We start from the raw sequence: 13,952 nt of genomic DNA, 5'->3' as shown, positions 1-13,952 counted from the left end.
TTTTTTTTTTTTTTTTTTTTTGGCAGATATAGACATGTGTTATGCAGGGGTCTGGTTTGTATACCTGTTTACATGAGCTTGTGCACTTGGGGACCTGAGGTTGACTTCCCGTGTCTTCCTTGTTCACTCTCCACCCTGTATATTCCAAGGTCACCCAGTGATGCCAGAGCTGGCATTTTTGCTAGCCTGGACAGGAGAGCCCCTTTATCTTTTCTCCTGTGTTGGAATTAACAGGCCACTTCCTGTTAACTAATTGGCAGGCTACTTCCAGCCCCACCCTGCCTTTTACTTTGGTTCTGGAGATCAGAACTCTAATAATCATGTTGTACGGCTAGGACATTACCTGCTGAGCCACCGGGCAAGTTCAGAGTCTCTTCTTTAAGGGATATATTGAACATTATTTGAAAATTGCATGTACGCACAAAGCTGCCTTTATTTTTATTACACACCATCAACTCTGCTTACTTTTGTACCTTCAAATACAATAGGTCAATATGCTTCTAAAACATATTAGACCAGGGCTGGAGGGATGCATCAGTGGTAAATAGTGCTTGCTGCTCTTGCAGAGGTCCCCAGCACCCATGTGGCACAGCGTGTAAGCACCCTCAAATTCAAGTCATCCTGGCCTCAATGGACACCTCCATATCCACACATGCACGCACATCCACATATAGTCATATGAACTAAAAATCAAAAAAGCCCTTAAAAATGAACCATAAGCCAGGTGTGGTGGCCCACACCTTTAATCCCGGCACTTGGGAGGCAGAGGCAGGCGGATTTCTGACTTTGAAGCCAGCCTGGTCTACAAAGTGAAAAAAAAAAAAAAAAAAAAAAAAAAAAAGGACCATAAAGAAGTTTTGAACTATGAGGACCAGCAACAATTCTAGCTACAATCTCCATCAAGACCATAGAATGGGTCACTTTGTGTTTTGTTTATAAACTTTGGAAAGAAAGAGCTGATCTATAGAAGCCAATATATCTTCTATGAATATGGAAACTTTTAGATTATTTTATGGTTAAATAGAAGTTTAATAACAGACATGTTTATTTTGGAGGGCTTTGAAAATATACCACATTCTTGTATAAAAGGTTATTTTTGAGAGAGAATACATTATCATTATTGAGACATTTAACCTTTTATTACTATTATGGACTACCCAAGGCTAAATCACTTTATGAAAAAAAGAGGTTTACTTATCACAGTGTGCTAGAGGCTCAGGAATATGATTATCAGCTCAGCTGTGGAGAAGGCCTCCTGTAGATAGCTTCATATGGGTGGAGTACAGGGATCAAGGGACCTTTCACATTTCCAAAAGGGAAGCCAGAGGGACCAGGAGAGGGAGGCCCCAGTCTTGTTTTATATAAAAGACTCTCTTGAATGAACCAAGTCTGTATTCCATGAGTACTCCTATAAGCCTAAGCAGCTACCAGCAAATCTAACCTTCTTCAGGTTCCACCACCCCCAGTAACCACACACTGACAAAAAGCTCCTAAGACAATATGAAAACCACAGCAGTGACAGAGGGACACATTATACTAGCCAACTAGTCTGTCAGGTATATATCTATCTATATAAATATATAATATTTATAGTTATAATCTATTATATTATATATATATTATATGTCATGTAATACATATTAATTATATATGTATCATATTTATTTTATATTAATTATATATTATATTTCATATACCATATAGTCTATATTCTCTTTTTTATCTATCTATCTATCTATCTATCTATCTATAGAAATCTATATACTTCATTTTTTTCCCAATCTCTGTTTTGTGTTAGATGCTCTACCAGTAATTACCCTGATAAAAATCAGAATTTTCTTTCATTCTTTAAATGATATATTAATGTAGGAATTACTTATAGGATTTATTATCTGCATTAAGGCACAAACAAGGTCAAACAAGGTCCAGTGAAGCACTAAGTCTAATAGTAACAGAAATCCATTTGGATTGCTCCTCTCTAAAGGGACGAGGTATGGAAACTGTTGCAGGCTGGAGTTGTGGAAAAGGGGGCCAATTGTAGTTACAGAGCACTGTAGCCCCTGCCAGCAGGGTTGTAGTGGGGTAGAGAAACAACATGGAGCATGCTTTCTGAGTTCCCCCTTTAACTTCATTGGATAACATGCTCATGGTTTTTGCCAGGAAAGCTGCCACAGTGAGATCATTATAGGGGCAAGCCTTCTAGCATATAGCACTTAGAGGGAGCCTGAGGTTGAAAATGAAGGATAACTTGGTTAGATCATACATATTTCCAAAAGGCAGAGAGTAGCTTCAGATGAAGATTAACACTTTGTATCTCTCAGTTCACCTGTTCATCTGTGATGCAACCTACCCTCATCCTTCTATCAAGCAATGGGATCTGTGTCTCTTTCCTGGAATCTCTGGGTGGAGAGGGTGGGACTCTCTTGACCAATACTGTGCTATGATAGGAACAGTGCTTTACTGGTTCCAAGGCCAGTTCATAAAAAGGACCGCAGGGTCCTCTTTGTCTAGAGGGGCACTGTCTGAAAAGCCCATCCATGTATTTTCTTCAGATCTGCTATCTCATCATAAATACTGCAAGAGGCTTATATATATTTTTTCTTTGAGTAACTGGATATTGAATACAGGGCCTTATGTATTCAAGGCAAATATTGTACCACTAAGTGCTATTCATAGCCCCTAACTGATGCAAATGGATGGTTTGTTCCATAACAGTAACAACTATAACAATTACCCAGCCTGTGTAATGTCATCAACATTCCCATCTTAACAAGTTTTAGTAGTGGCTTTGGGAGCAGAGCTGAGGCATTTAATTGGGCTGAATGTTAATTAATGAGGAAGATTCTGGTAGTCATTGTGAGGATACAGCCAAGGCATCGTCTAAGTCTAAGTGGTTAGGACCAGAGACATCTCCCATTGCCTGTACTTGAAAACCTGGCTCCACTGATTGGACAATTAGAAAATTGTTTCTCTGGGGAAGGTCATTTGATTGCAGTGACTCAGATGAAGACAAACAGTAGATGTGAGGCTTAGATAAATGTCTCTGTCCCTCTTACCTTAAGGCCTGTTTCTGTATTGCGGCTCAGAGAGATGAGAGCAAAGGGGAGGCAAAGGGACTGAGAGAAGGAGTAAGGGAGGGAGGGAGGGAGGGAGAGAGAGAGAGAAAGGGAGGGAGGGGCGAATAACTATAGAGCTGATCATTCCTGTTCCACCCACTGGAAATTCCTCTGCAATCACAGCTCTCTTACATGTGAAGTGCTCTTGCATACATATTTTTTTTTCTAAATGAAGGAAAGAAAAGTATGAAATCCCCATATCCTCAGTTTGGGTTAGCATATGCGATCAGTTATAATATCAAAGGAGGAAAGAAACATCAGGCTGGTTGGAAGAGAACTTTTTATAGGACTGTTTTATAGGTAATCATTTCATGTGGATTTTGGTGCCTGGAAGATCTATATATATATATATATATATATATTACCACAGTAGTCTGTCTAAACAAATGCCAGTTTTCAAGGTCACAAGGAACATTCACTGTGCTGTAACCTGAACTGTCTGTGCCTCCTCTGAGGATGTTCTTCCCTCCTACTTTGACAGGGCTTTGGGGAGGCGTTGATAGACTTGAGTCAGAACAGGCAAAGAACTGCTGTCTCATCTCCCAGTGAGGATGCTCCGTGCATTCTCTGGAAAGCTGTATTAAGGTAGAGCCTGGGAAGCTGGCAAGGCATATTTCTGAACCAATGCCATCCATCAGCTTCCATGGACACTGCAGCTGACAGAAGTTTTGATACATACACCATTGCTCTCCCTGCACCCCGCCCCCACCCACTGCACATGCCCCGAAGGAGACTACGCAGTGGTACTTGCTAAGGTTGTATTCCAGTGATTGTCGCTGTAAACAAAGTCTTCAGAAGAAGCAAGGTACTTTAGCTCAGGAAATACTTGGGTTTATTCTTTACTCTTTATGAAGAGTCATTGTGAGGTGGGCGAGTTAAACGTTTACAGTTTGAGGGTCACAACCAGGACTGTAGAGCAAAATAAATCAGTGAAGTGTCATTCAGTTCAAAGTCGAGTTTTGTCATTGTTTGCTCCCACGGGAAAGGATTCCCGGATAGAAGTGTTACAACTCCACTCCTGTGGTGCAGGTGTGTGGGTGTGGGAGGGTTCCCCAGTGTAACTATTATAGCTCCTAAGGGAAAGGTATCCTGGCAGAGCCAAGGAACACCACAAAATCACACTGCACAACACACTCAAGAGATTTATTGGGAGGGAAAAGCAATTGAAGATTGTCCACTTGGGTGAAAAGCAGCATAAGTCTGAGCAGAAGACAGGGCTTATAAAGGGTTTCTTGGAGTGCAGGGGTGAAGCTTTCCAGAGTGGCCTGGGATTGGAGGGATTATGTGGCCTGATCTTGGGGCAAACTCAGGGATTGGTGATTTTTTTTTCCCTGTATGGTGGGGTGGGGGCATTCTTTTGCCTTGAGTCTGGGAACATTAGGGAAGTCTGGAGGCTGGAGCATGGCCATTAGAGCTCCTCAGAGACAGAGTCTAGCCACCGGAGCTCCTTAGGGGTGGGGCCCAGTTCCCCATTCATATAATGCATAGATGGAATCTGATGGCTGGAGTCTCTAAAGGTGGGACTTGCGCACTGCAGAGAAAGATGTCTTCCACTGATTCAGGAGTTGTGCTTAGCCAATAAGCTTTCTTGTTGCAATTCCTGAAGTGAGAAGGGTTACACAGTGCCAGGGCTGAGTCTTGTCACTAAAAGTGTTAGTACAGGCTGGATGACTGATGGTATCAGAGGAAAGCCAGGTGTGACTCTTGAGCTGTCCTTCCCTACTAGTTAGAGGGGGTTCCAATGCAATTTCAACATGCTCCATTACCTGGAGGGGCAGGGGAAACACATCTTCAGTTGATGGCATGTTGGGGTCCAGATGTGGTTCTGTGTCCCCAGCTTCCTCTTTCTCAGTGTGTCCTGATGCCACTGCACACAAGCCTGGGAGGATAAAGGGAATCTGGGATGAGTGGGGTCTGCAGGATCCACGCCAGTTTGGGAGTTAGTCGGGTGGGGGTGGTGAGAGAGAAGGCCTTCTCTGAGGATCTTAGTGTCCCAGTTCTTTTAGCCTAAGGCCTTCTTCTATGATCTTCAATGAAACAGCTCTCTGAGATGATCTTAGCTTGTGCTGTACTTCATTGGGATGACAAAGGGCTATATATATATATATATATATATATATATATATATATATATATATATACATATATATATATATGTGTGTGTGTATGTATATTATATATATGTGTGTGTATATATATATTAACTTTGGAGAGTAGGAAAAAATGTCAGTGTGAATGTAACAACTGGCTGGAATTTGAAGAACAGGGAATGCCTCATTTGCATAGAGAGGCTATGTCCCAGGTACTTGTTGGACAGGTTCTTATGGGGGTGGGGTTGAACTTATAGGTTTGCCAAGGACTACTTGACCTTCCCCAGGTAGAGGATGTGGGTGGGCTAGGCTCCCCAGACAAGGTGAGTACTTAATGCTTTTGCATGAGTGTAAGATACTCATGTGTGTATGTAGAGGCCCCAGGTTGATCCTGGGAGCCATCCTTCCTTGTTCTGCCACCTTATCCCTTGAGATAAGTTCTTTCAGTCAAACCCAGAGATCACTGACATGGCCACCCCTTGCTAGCCAGTTTGCTTTGAGGACTCCCTATTTCTGTTGAGATTACAGTTGGGCATCCATGCCCACCCTGCGTTTATAGAGGTTCTGGGCATCTGAACTCCAGTCCTCTCACTTAATCACTGATCCATGTCCCAAACCCAGTTTTATTGTCCTGCCTTTAGGATTAGTGCTGCATTATACTCTCACTGCCCCAATCTGAGCAGTTACTTCTGTGTCGTCTTAGTTACAGTTTCCATCACTGTGAACAGATACCACAAGGAAGGCAACTCTTATAAACAACAACATTTAATTGGGACTGGCTTACAGGTCCCGTCCATTACCATCAAGGCAGAAAACATGGCAGCGTCCAGGCAGATATGGTGCTGAAGAAGGAGGTGAGAGTTCTACATCGTGTTCCTAAGGCAAACAGGAGAAGACTGTCTTCCAAGCCGCTAGGAGGAAGGTCTTGAAGGCTCCTCCCACAGAGACACACTTCATCCAACAAGGCCACACCTCCCAACAGGGCCGCTCCCTATGGGCCAAGCATATTCAAACCACCACTTGTGCTTACCTCTGAGAATGACTCCCCTCATCTTCTGCCTCTCTTGTCTTGGGGTGTGCTTGCACACATGGGTGAGTGGTCATGTTCCTGATGATCAGGACATGAATTAGTTTTGCTCTCTTCTCTACCCTGTTCACTCAGTGTCTTGATGATCAATTGCGCATCTTAAGAACTGTTTTAAAATGCAGTGTCTTAGAACCCATTGCTCAAAGGATGCCTCAGACGCCTGCCTCTGCACAGGGTTCTCTGGTGGTGGTCTACATCTACCGCCTTGCCGCGGGTGAGCTGAGGCTGATTTTTTTTTCCTCTGCGTAATTATTGTTGGAGCAAGAAAACAAAATTCCTCCTGCAATTTATTGTGTGACTTAGAACTACACCTTCTCAGAGTTTACTCTTCCTTCCATACATATTGTTAATTTCTTTCTGTTCTATGCTTTTGGTGGCACTGTGGTGAACGGCCTGATATCAATGCATTCTGCCTTATAAATAGATAATTTTTCTTCTCTGTAATGCTTTTATTGCTTGCATGTTCCCAATAAGCTAAGGTCATTGAAGGTAGGAGAGTAGAGCAATTAAATACAGAATGTTTGGTATTTTGGTATCCATTTGTATTGGCAAAAGATATGGACCTTGACAGTTTTAGATTTATAGACCCAATTATTAACAATTACTTGCTAATGATCTAGTTCCAGCAAAGTCAGTTTGCATTATATTGTTTTTTATTTCTCCAATCCAGATGCAAAACTAAGTAGAAGGAAAACAAATTATTCTTAATCAGTGCTAGGTAATGTTATTTCCACATGACAGAAAGCTCACTGGGTTGAGCTTGGATCCTGGGTAAAGCTACCTCTTTGTATTGTATGGGAAGAGACAAATACCAGGTGTACAGATGATGGGAGAATCATTAACAAACCCTGTTTTTGTAAAAGTATGTCACTATCACCTGACCCAGAGGGCTTGGCTAGACGGCTGGAAGGCAACTCTGAATGGAAGGGGGCAAAATGGTAAAGCAAAGTTTAAGGCTGGAAAACCTAGTGCAGAATAGGGCAGAGACCTCCCCAGCAGTGGTTCTCAACCTTCCCTTTAGTTGCAACCCTTTAGTACAGTCCTTCATGTTGTAATGACCTCCCCAGCTAGAAAGTTACTTCATTATTATTTCATTGCTGTAATTTTGCTACTGATATAAATCATATTGTAAATATCTGATATGCAGAATCATCTTAGGCGACCACTGTGGAAGAGTCATTTGACCCCCATAGGGTCAGAAACCACTGCTCTATAGGGAAGGGGATAGCAGCTCCTTTAAGTAGACACAAATGTTTGTTTCTATCTTCTTGCTCTGGAGCAATAGAGAAGGTGGTCACAGATACTTTGGGAAGCTGTTAGCAACACTTTTAAGACTTCAGTGTCTAAAAAGAATATCTTATTCTCTGCAGTTTTATGTTTTCATCCTTGAGGAACCTAGTGGTGTCCCCTGGCACATCTCTGACATAGTAGCCTGTGGCTGTTTTTCAAGTAAAGTGGAGGAAATTCAGATGCTTGGCTGTTCAGAATCTACCTGCTTCATGTGTTTGTTTAGTTATACTCTGTGCATTCCAAAGAAGATGCGCAAATAAAATATTGACATCATCACCTCAGATATTTATTTTAAGGCTTCTCAATTAGTTGTTGGAAAAATCACATCGTAATAATAAGTTGCCTTTTTTGGACCAAATGCTTGATTAAGTCTGGTAGTATATCTGTCAACCTTGATGGACAGCACAGTGTTATCTGTAGTGTAGATAAAAGAGGGAAATAAAATTATTAGCAGATGCACTGAAATCACTAGAGCATAATAAGCTCAGAAAATTAAGCCAGTAGTACTTAAAATTAAAAAGGATAATTTAATCAAGTTTAAATTATCATCATCATCATCATCATCATCATCATCATCATCATCATCATTATCATTATTATTAGTGTGTGGTGACAAGAAGAAGGTATCAGACTCCATGGAACTGGCTTTATGACATTTGCGGAGCAGCAAGTCAGTGTGGTCAGCTCATTTGGGTCCCCCCATTCCATCCCCCTGCCTCAGCTCTCCATATCTAGTTTTTTAAAAATGTGCTTTTAACTGCTAAGCCATGTCTCTTGGTCCTTTATTTTTAATTTTTACTTAGGAAAATACTAATACATGATATGTTCTCTCTTTTAAGGACCAGCTGTACTGAGGTACCTTTTACATACATTAAAATTCACCCATTGTTGTGAGGGAGAGGATTTCTTAAGTCAGCTGAGTGATATGCTGGATGCAAATGAGGCAAAGGATATTTTCCTGTCCCCAATAAGATCCATCATAAATCCAGCCAAATCCACCCGCTAATCCACTACCTTTTGTCATCAAAGAATTATTAATTATGAGTAGAACCATACCTGATATGGAATTTTATATCTGACTTATTCAATTGGCAATTGTTTTATTTTCTTTGCCCCAGAGTCCTGTACATGTCTCAGGCTGACCTCAGACCCTCAGCCTTCTGTGTCCTTGCTCTGAATGCTGAGATTAAAGGCATGTATCACTGTGGCCAACGTGCTGTGATATTTTTGAAGTGCATTTTTGTTGTATTTTTAATCATAATTTAAGATTACTCATTTTATTATCAATTTAAATTGTTGTTAAATTTTGCTTTATCTGAGGTGAGGTCTCAGGTAGCCCAGCCTGACCTTGAACTCATCATTCTTCTCCCTCCGCCTCTTCCATGATAGAATCACAGGCCTGGGCTGCCATTCCTGGCTACATAGGTGGTTTTATTGTTATGATATGAATGGTAGACCCTTATATGTTTCAAGACGGAAAACAGCTTCATTCTTTAAAATGAAATGTGGACAGTAAAAGGTCTGTTTCTAATTAAAATGGAAACCTTGCTCTTTGTGACCAAAAATGTGACAGACTCTTAGTAGATGTGTCTTCAAAAGAAAAAAAAAGGAGAGAGAGAGAGAGAGAGAGAGAGAGAGAGAGAGAGAGAGAGAGAGAGAGAGAGAGAGAGAAGAAAAAGAAACAAGGAAACAACCCTAATTGTTTTTCTTGTACAAAGACTCAGATAGCTAAAGGTGAATGTCTGTTTCCACTTTTTGAGCATCCTTTCATTTCATTAGAGTATGCCACAGGACAGGGATCCCAAGGTCTCAATGGTTTATTTACAATGAGCACTTACTTCTTGCTTGTGACCCTGTTTGCTTTGGGCTGAACTGTGCTTCTCTGATAGGCTGTGAGTTTGCTCCACAAGTCCTCTTCATTTTGAGTCCATGCTAAGGAAATGACTGATAACTAGGACATGCTGTTCTTTGGTAGAGGGAAAAGAACACATAGCCTGATGGCACTGGGCACTGGTTCTGGAACCTTTTGTTCAGATGCATCCTGCTGTCCAAGGCAAGTCTCTGGTCAGACCTCCTGACTGATTCTCCTTTATCAAAAAGATACTACAAATTGCCTGGCAATTAAAAGATGGCATAGTCCTCTTGCAGGATGAATCCTGCTACCTCTGACTTTGTTCCTATAGAAAAGTTTTAGGCAGCTAATATACTAGATCTTTCTGAAGGAAGAAAACGAAATTTGTAATAAAGTGTGAAATATTTTTAAAAAGGAAAAACTTTCTGTGAGATAATACATCTTGGAAGCACAATTGAGGTTAAGTGTGACTGCGTTTGGTTTTATGATTAATTTCTTCTAACTGGCTAATATCTGTACTTAGTCCCAGGGAGACCAGGTAGAAGACACAGCTGCTCATCAGGGTCCTGCTATGTGACAAACACCTGGCTGTTTGATTTCAAGGGCCATTCATTCTGGAGTCCTCCCCTCTCACAAGGACCTATCACACAAAGACGTGAATACCTAAAAGTCTAACTAACTCAGTACATTTTCAACTGTGTTTTTGTTGATTATTCTTTCAACAAAACCCATTATCTATCCCTTGATCTCCTGTTGGTGCCTTCAGCATTTACCTCTTTCCTGCCTTGGGTTAGTTGATCACTTACTGTACTTCTCTGACCTCCGGGTTTGACAATGACTTGTGAGTGTCTCCTTAGAGCCCTCCCTTCCAAGACAGCTTTATAACACTCTTCCTTCCTGCTCTCCCACCCCCTTTCCCAGCAAGGCTCAGGATTCACTGGAACCTACTCTTTTCTTCATTGAAAATTACTTTGTTTTTTTTCTTTTCATTGTTGTTTTTTGGCTTTCTTTTGTTTTCTAGTATTATAGATGGAGTGTGACTAAGTAATTGAGTTGTACCTCAAACTCACATGCCATCCTCCTACCTCAGCTCTCCAAGGGCCAGTAATAAAGTTGCATGCAACCATATCTAATTTAAAACAAACAAACAAACAAACAAACAAAAAGCAAAAGAAGGCCAACAAAATTTGCCATTGCCTCATAGGTGAATGCTCTTATTTTTCTAGAGTTTATTTATTGTTTATAAATAAAAGTATTACTTCCTTCCACTTACCCAGCTAATATACAGCCTCCTTGAGAGCGGAAGTGACCCCAGTCCTGACCCTGCTTGCATCTTGAGCCCAGTACCAGACATATAATCACATAATGGGTATTTGGTGAATGTTCATTAAATGAAATAAAACGATGATAGTAGGTGATTTATTTATTTATTTATTTATTTATTTATTTATTTATTTATTTGTAGTGACAATGGTCATATGTTAGCTCTGTAAATTTTGGTATTCCAATACAACTTAAAATCTGGATGGTAGTTAAGTCACTTACCTGCACTGGGTTATTGAGGGAATTAAGCAAAATAACGCACACAAAGCTTGTCCCTGCTTAGGAAGCTCAGTGTGCCCCACGAAGCTTAAGATGGCTGCTGTGTTTTATATTGTCATCTACTTTAGACTTGTGAGGAGACCTGCATCATACAAGCATCTTTCTGTCTTTCTGGAGTGTATGCTTGTTTTAAAGAGTGGATATGGTGACAATCTACTGATTGTCTAGGTGGAGATATGAATTGTGACTACTTAGTTCAGTGTGGGATATATAGCAAAACTTTCCATGTGGTGATAAAATAGAGGATGTAGTATACTTTTAACTCGGAATAATTATTATTAAGAAATATACCAAAAATCTATAGATGTATCCTATATTCTGTACCTCTGCATAATTCCTTTTTTTGAGGGAGTTTTTAAATATTGAATGTGTCTATTTGAATTGTCTGTTGACTTTTCTAGTATGTGATAAGAATATATTAAGTCTTCCCAGAAAGTCTTTCTAGGCCCTTTGCCTGGAAATGTCTATCTAGCCACATCTTTGTTTAAGGAACTGGTTTTAGTTCAATATGTTGTAAGATCCATTTACCTATGACTTAAGAGCCCAGCCTGTGGGCTTGCTAAAAACAGTTCTGCCTTCATGTCCCAGTCGAGTATGCAGCATTGTGTGTCTGTAGGATTCTTACTGCCAGCCTCTTTAGAAGTTCTAGTTAGAGTATTTTTCCTGGCTTATTCTGTTTCCAGTTAGTCATCACCATATCCACAATTGGAAAGTTGGCTGATGTTTCCTGTAGGCATCCAATACCCCAGGCTGGTTTTTAAATGGCTGCTTTAGAAGGCTGGTTATCGTGTGCAGACTTAGCATTCCTGGTGTAAATAACTTTGAAACAAAAAAAGCAGTATCTGTTACTGAGGCACACATGTGGATGCCATCATTAAAAAAAAATCTAATTCGTGTTGGAAAAGCACAAAGCAAACTAGTAGACAGTTTTTCCTTAACCATGACTATACCTTTATTATACTTACATGTACCATTTTTAACTTTTAGGATGAGTTTTGTGTTGAGGATTTAGCTAGGTGGCTTTAGCATCTTCCTACCTAAATAATGCCATGGGTTCAATCTCATCACCACAAAAAGGGAAAAATAAATATGGATCTAAAAGAACATTCCTTTGCATTTGAAACATACACAGTATGTTTAACTATCAGGGAGATATCTATAGTGTTTATAAAATAAACAGGGGTAGATATGGTTGGACTTATTTTTATAAGTATAGTTTTATTAGAGCACAAGTTCACATGGTCATTTATACACTGTTTGTAACCAATTTCACATGACATTGACCAAGTAGAAAATTTTAAACAGAGAACAGATCGCCTAAGAATCTCCAAATATTTACTGTTTGGTCTGCTGGGAACACAGATAATACACATAACACCTTCAAACAGACACTGCCCACGTCATATTTATTGTTTATTTATTATCTTCTCCTCGCTGCCCCTCAATGATTCAAGGTAAAATATGACTTTTCTGAGAGTTTACATCTGAAAAATTGAAGGTCAGAAATGACAAGTAACTTGACCAAGTTCACAACTCTGGTTGAAACTTGAGGTTATTAGCTTTTTCCTGAGTGGACAGATTTTTTTTTTTCTTCCTTTTAATGTCCTATGTCAGAAGCTTTTTTTTTTTTGTGCCATTATAATATATTTGACATTGGCCAATGTATAAAGAAAAAAAATCATTGATGTAGTAGCTGGCTATTCTAAGATCAGGAAGCCTCAGCTAGTGATGGCTTCGTGTTACTTCAGTTGGTGATGGAGATGGCATGTAGCAGTCGAATGCAGGAGGCAAAGAGCTGAGTCTCATCTGTCACCCTGCTTCTCTAAGAACTGGAGGAGCCCTGTGAGAACAGGAAATCTCCTGATAGGGCAGTGTATGGTCTAGTGAGTTGACTCAACAGATTAAAGACTTTGCTGTTGAATCTGATGACTTAGTTCAACCCCCAGAGCCCACAGCAGTCAGAGAGAACCAACCCCTGAAAATTATTCCTTGACCTCCATCCGTGGGCTGCAGTGTGTGGCCCCACACCACAGTGCTTTTTAACAATATTGTTAAAAGAGTAGGTATGATCATGGCTGTCCTATTGTGTGGTCCCAGGTCATATAGAAGCTTTCTTGAAGACTGCAAAGGAGAAATTAAACTCCAGAAAACTCAGGATCTCACTGCTTTTCATTATCATTACACTGCTAATTAAATCTCCACATGAGCTTGGGTAGAGACAAAGCATGCTGTAATTATAGCATGTCCCCCCCCCCACGCCCAAAAATCGTGTCAAGTAAAAATTATGCAAAAATGTCTTTGTTCAGAATGTTACTGTAGAGTACCAAACCCAAGGAAATGCAGGCATATCCCCAGCAGCACTGTTAAGAAATTAACAGATAAAAGCGAGGAATGAAGTGTGGTATATGCAGATGTATACACTACCGAGAAATAAAAATGATATCAAACAAGATTAGGATGTTGTGCGCTCCACTATAGAGAATGGCTGTGCTAGCGTTTCCTCCGATCACGTCTCCGGCGCTCTTCTTGGGTCTGTCTCATTTATTTTTATTATTATTATTATAAGCAGGCAGATTGGAATGTTTTGTAAATCAAAACACAGCTGGCAAGCCTAAATTTAGGTCTGTGAAGATGAGTGTCCTTCTTTACAAAAGCTGCTTCAAGTCCCAGCTTCTCAAACCCCTTCCACTTGACGCACTTGACGTTGCGTAGTTTTTTTTTTTTTTTCTTTCTTCCTTCTTTTAACCAGATGTCTCTTGGTGCTCCTATTTCTTGTGCCTCAGCATTTTCATTTGCATGGCCCTTTCATGACGGTATTCTGATTTATCACACTTCTCACATTGATGTCTCTTCCCCTTCTACTTGTAAAAAAGAAAATCGTTGTTTGGGCACAGATGGTGGATGCAATTTAGCAT

The 13,952-nt window shown here is 40.3% G+C and overlaps 1 protein-coding gene across 2 annotated transcripts in view; it reads left to right on the top strand.

Moving 5' to 3' along the window:
- Snx7 (sorting nexin 7) overlaps positions 1 to 13,952 on the top strand; it is a 90,741-nt gene that overhangs the window by 2,839 nt on the left and 73,950 nt on the right. Inside the window, exon 1 of one of the 2 annotated variants that reach the window (XM_029538140.1) lies at positions 6,092 to 6,298. The exons of the other annotated variant lie outside the window; for it this stretch is intronic. Within the exon in view, the coding sequence (XP_029394000.1) occupies positions 6,200 to 6,298 (99 nt within the window). The 5' untranslated portion in view covers positions 6,092 to 6,199. Of the gene's footprint in view, positions 1 to 6,091; positions 6,299 to 13,952 lie in introns of those variants that run through there. 2 annotated transcript variants of the gene reach the window in all.

The sequence above is a fragment of the Mus pahari genome, chromosome 4, assembly GCF_900095145.1.
Source record: "Mus pahari chromosome 4, PAHARI_EIJ_v1.1, whole genome shotgun sequence".
Lineage (NCBI taxonomy): Eukaryota > Metazoa > Chordata > Mammalia > Rodentia > Muridae > Mus > Mus pahari.
The sequence above is the reverse complement of the archived record's forward strand: the minus strand, read 5'-3'. Positions and strand labels throughout refer to the sequence as shown.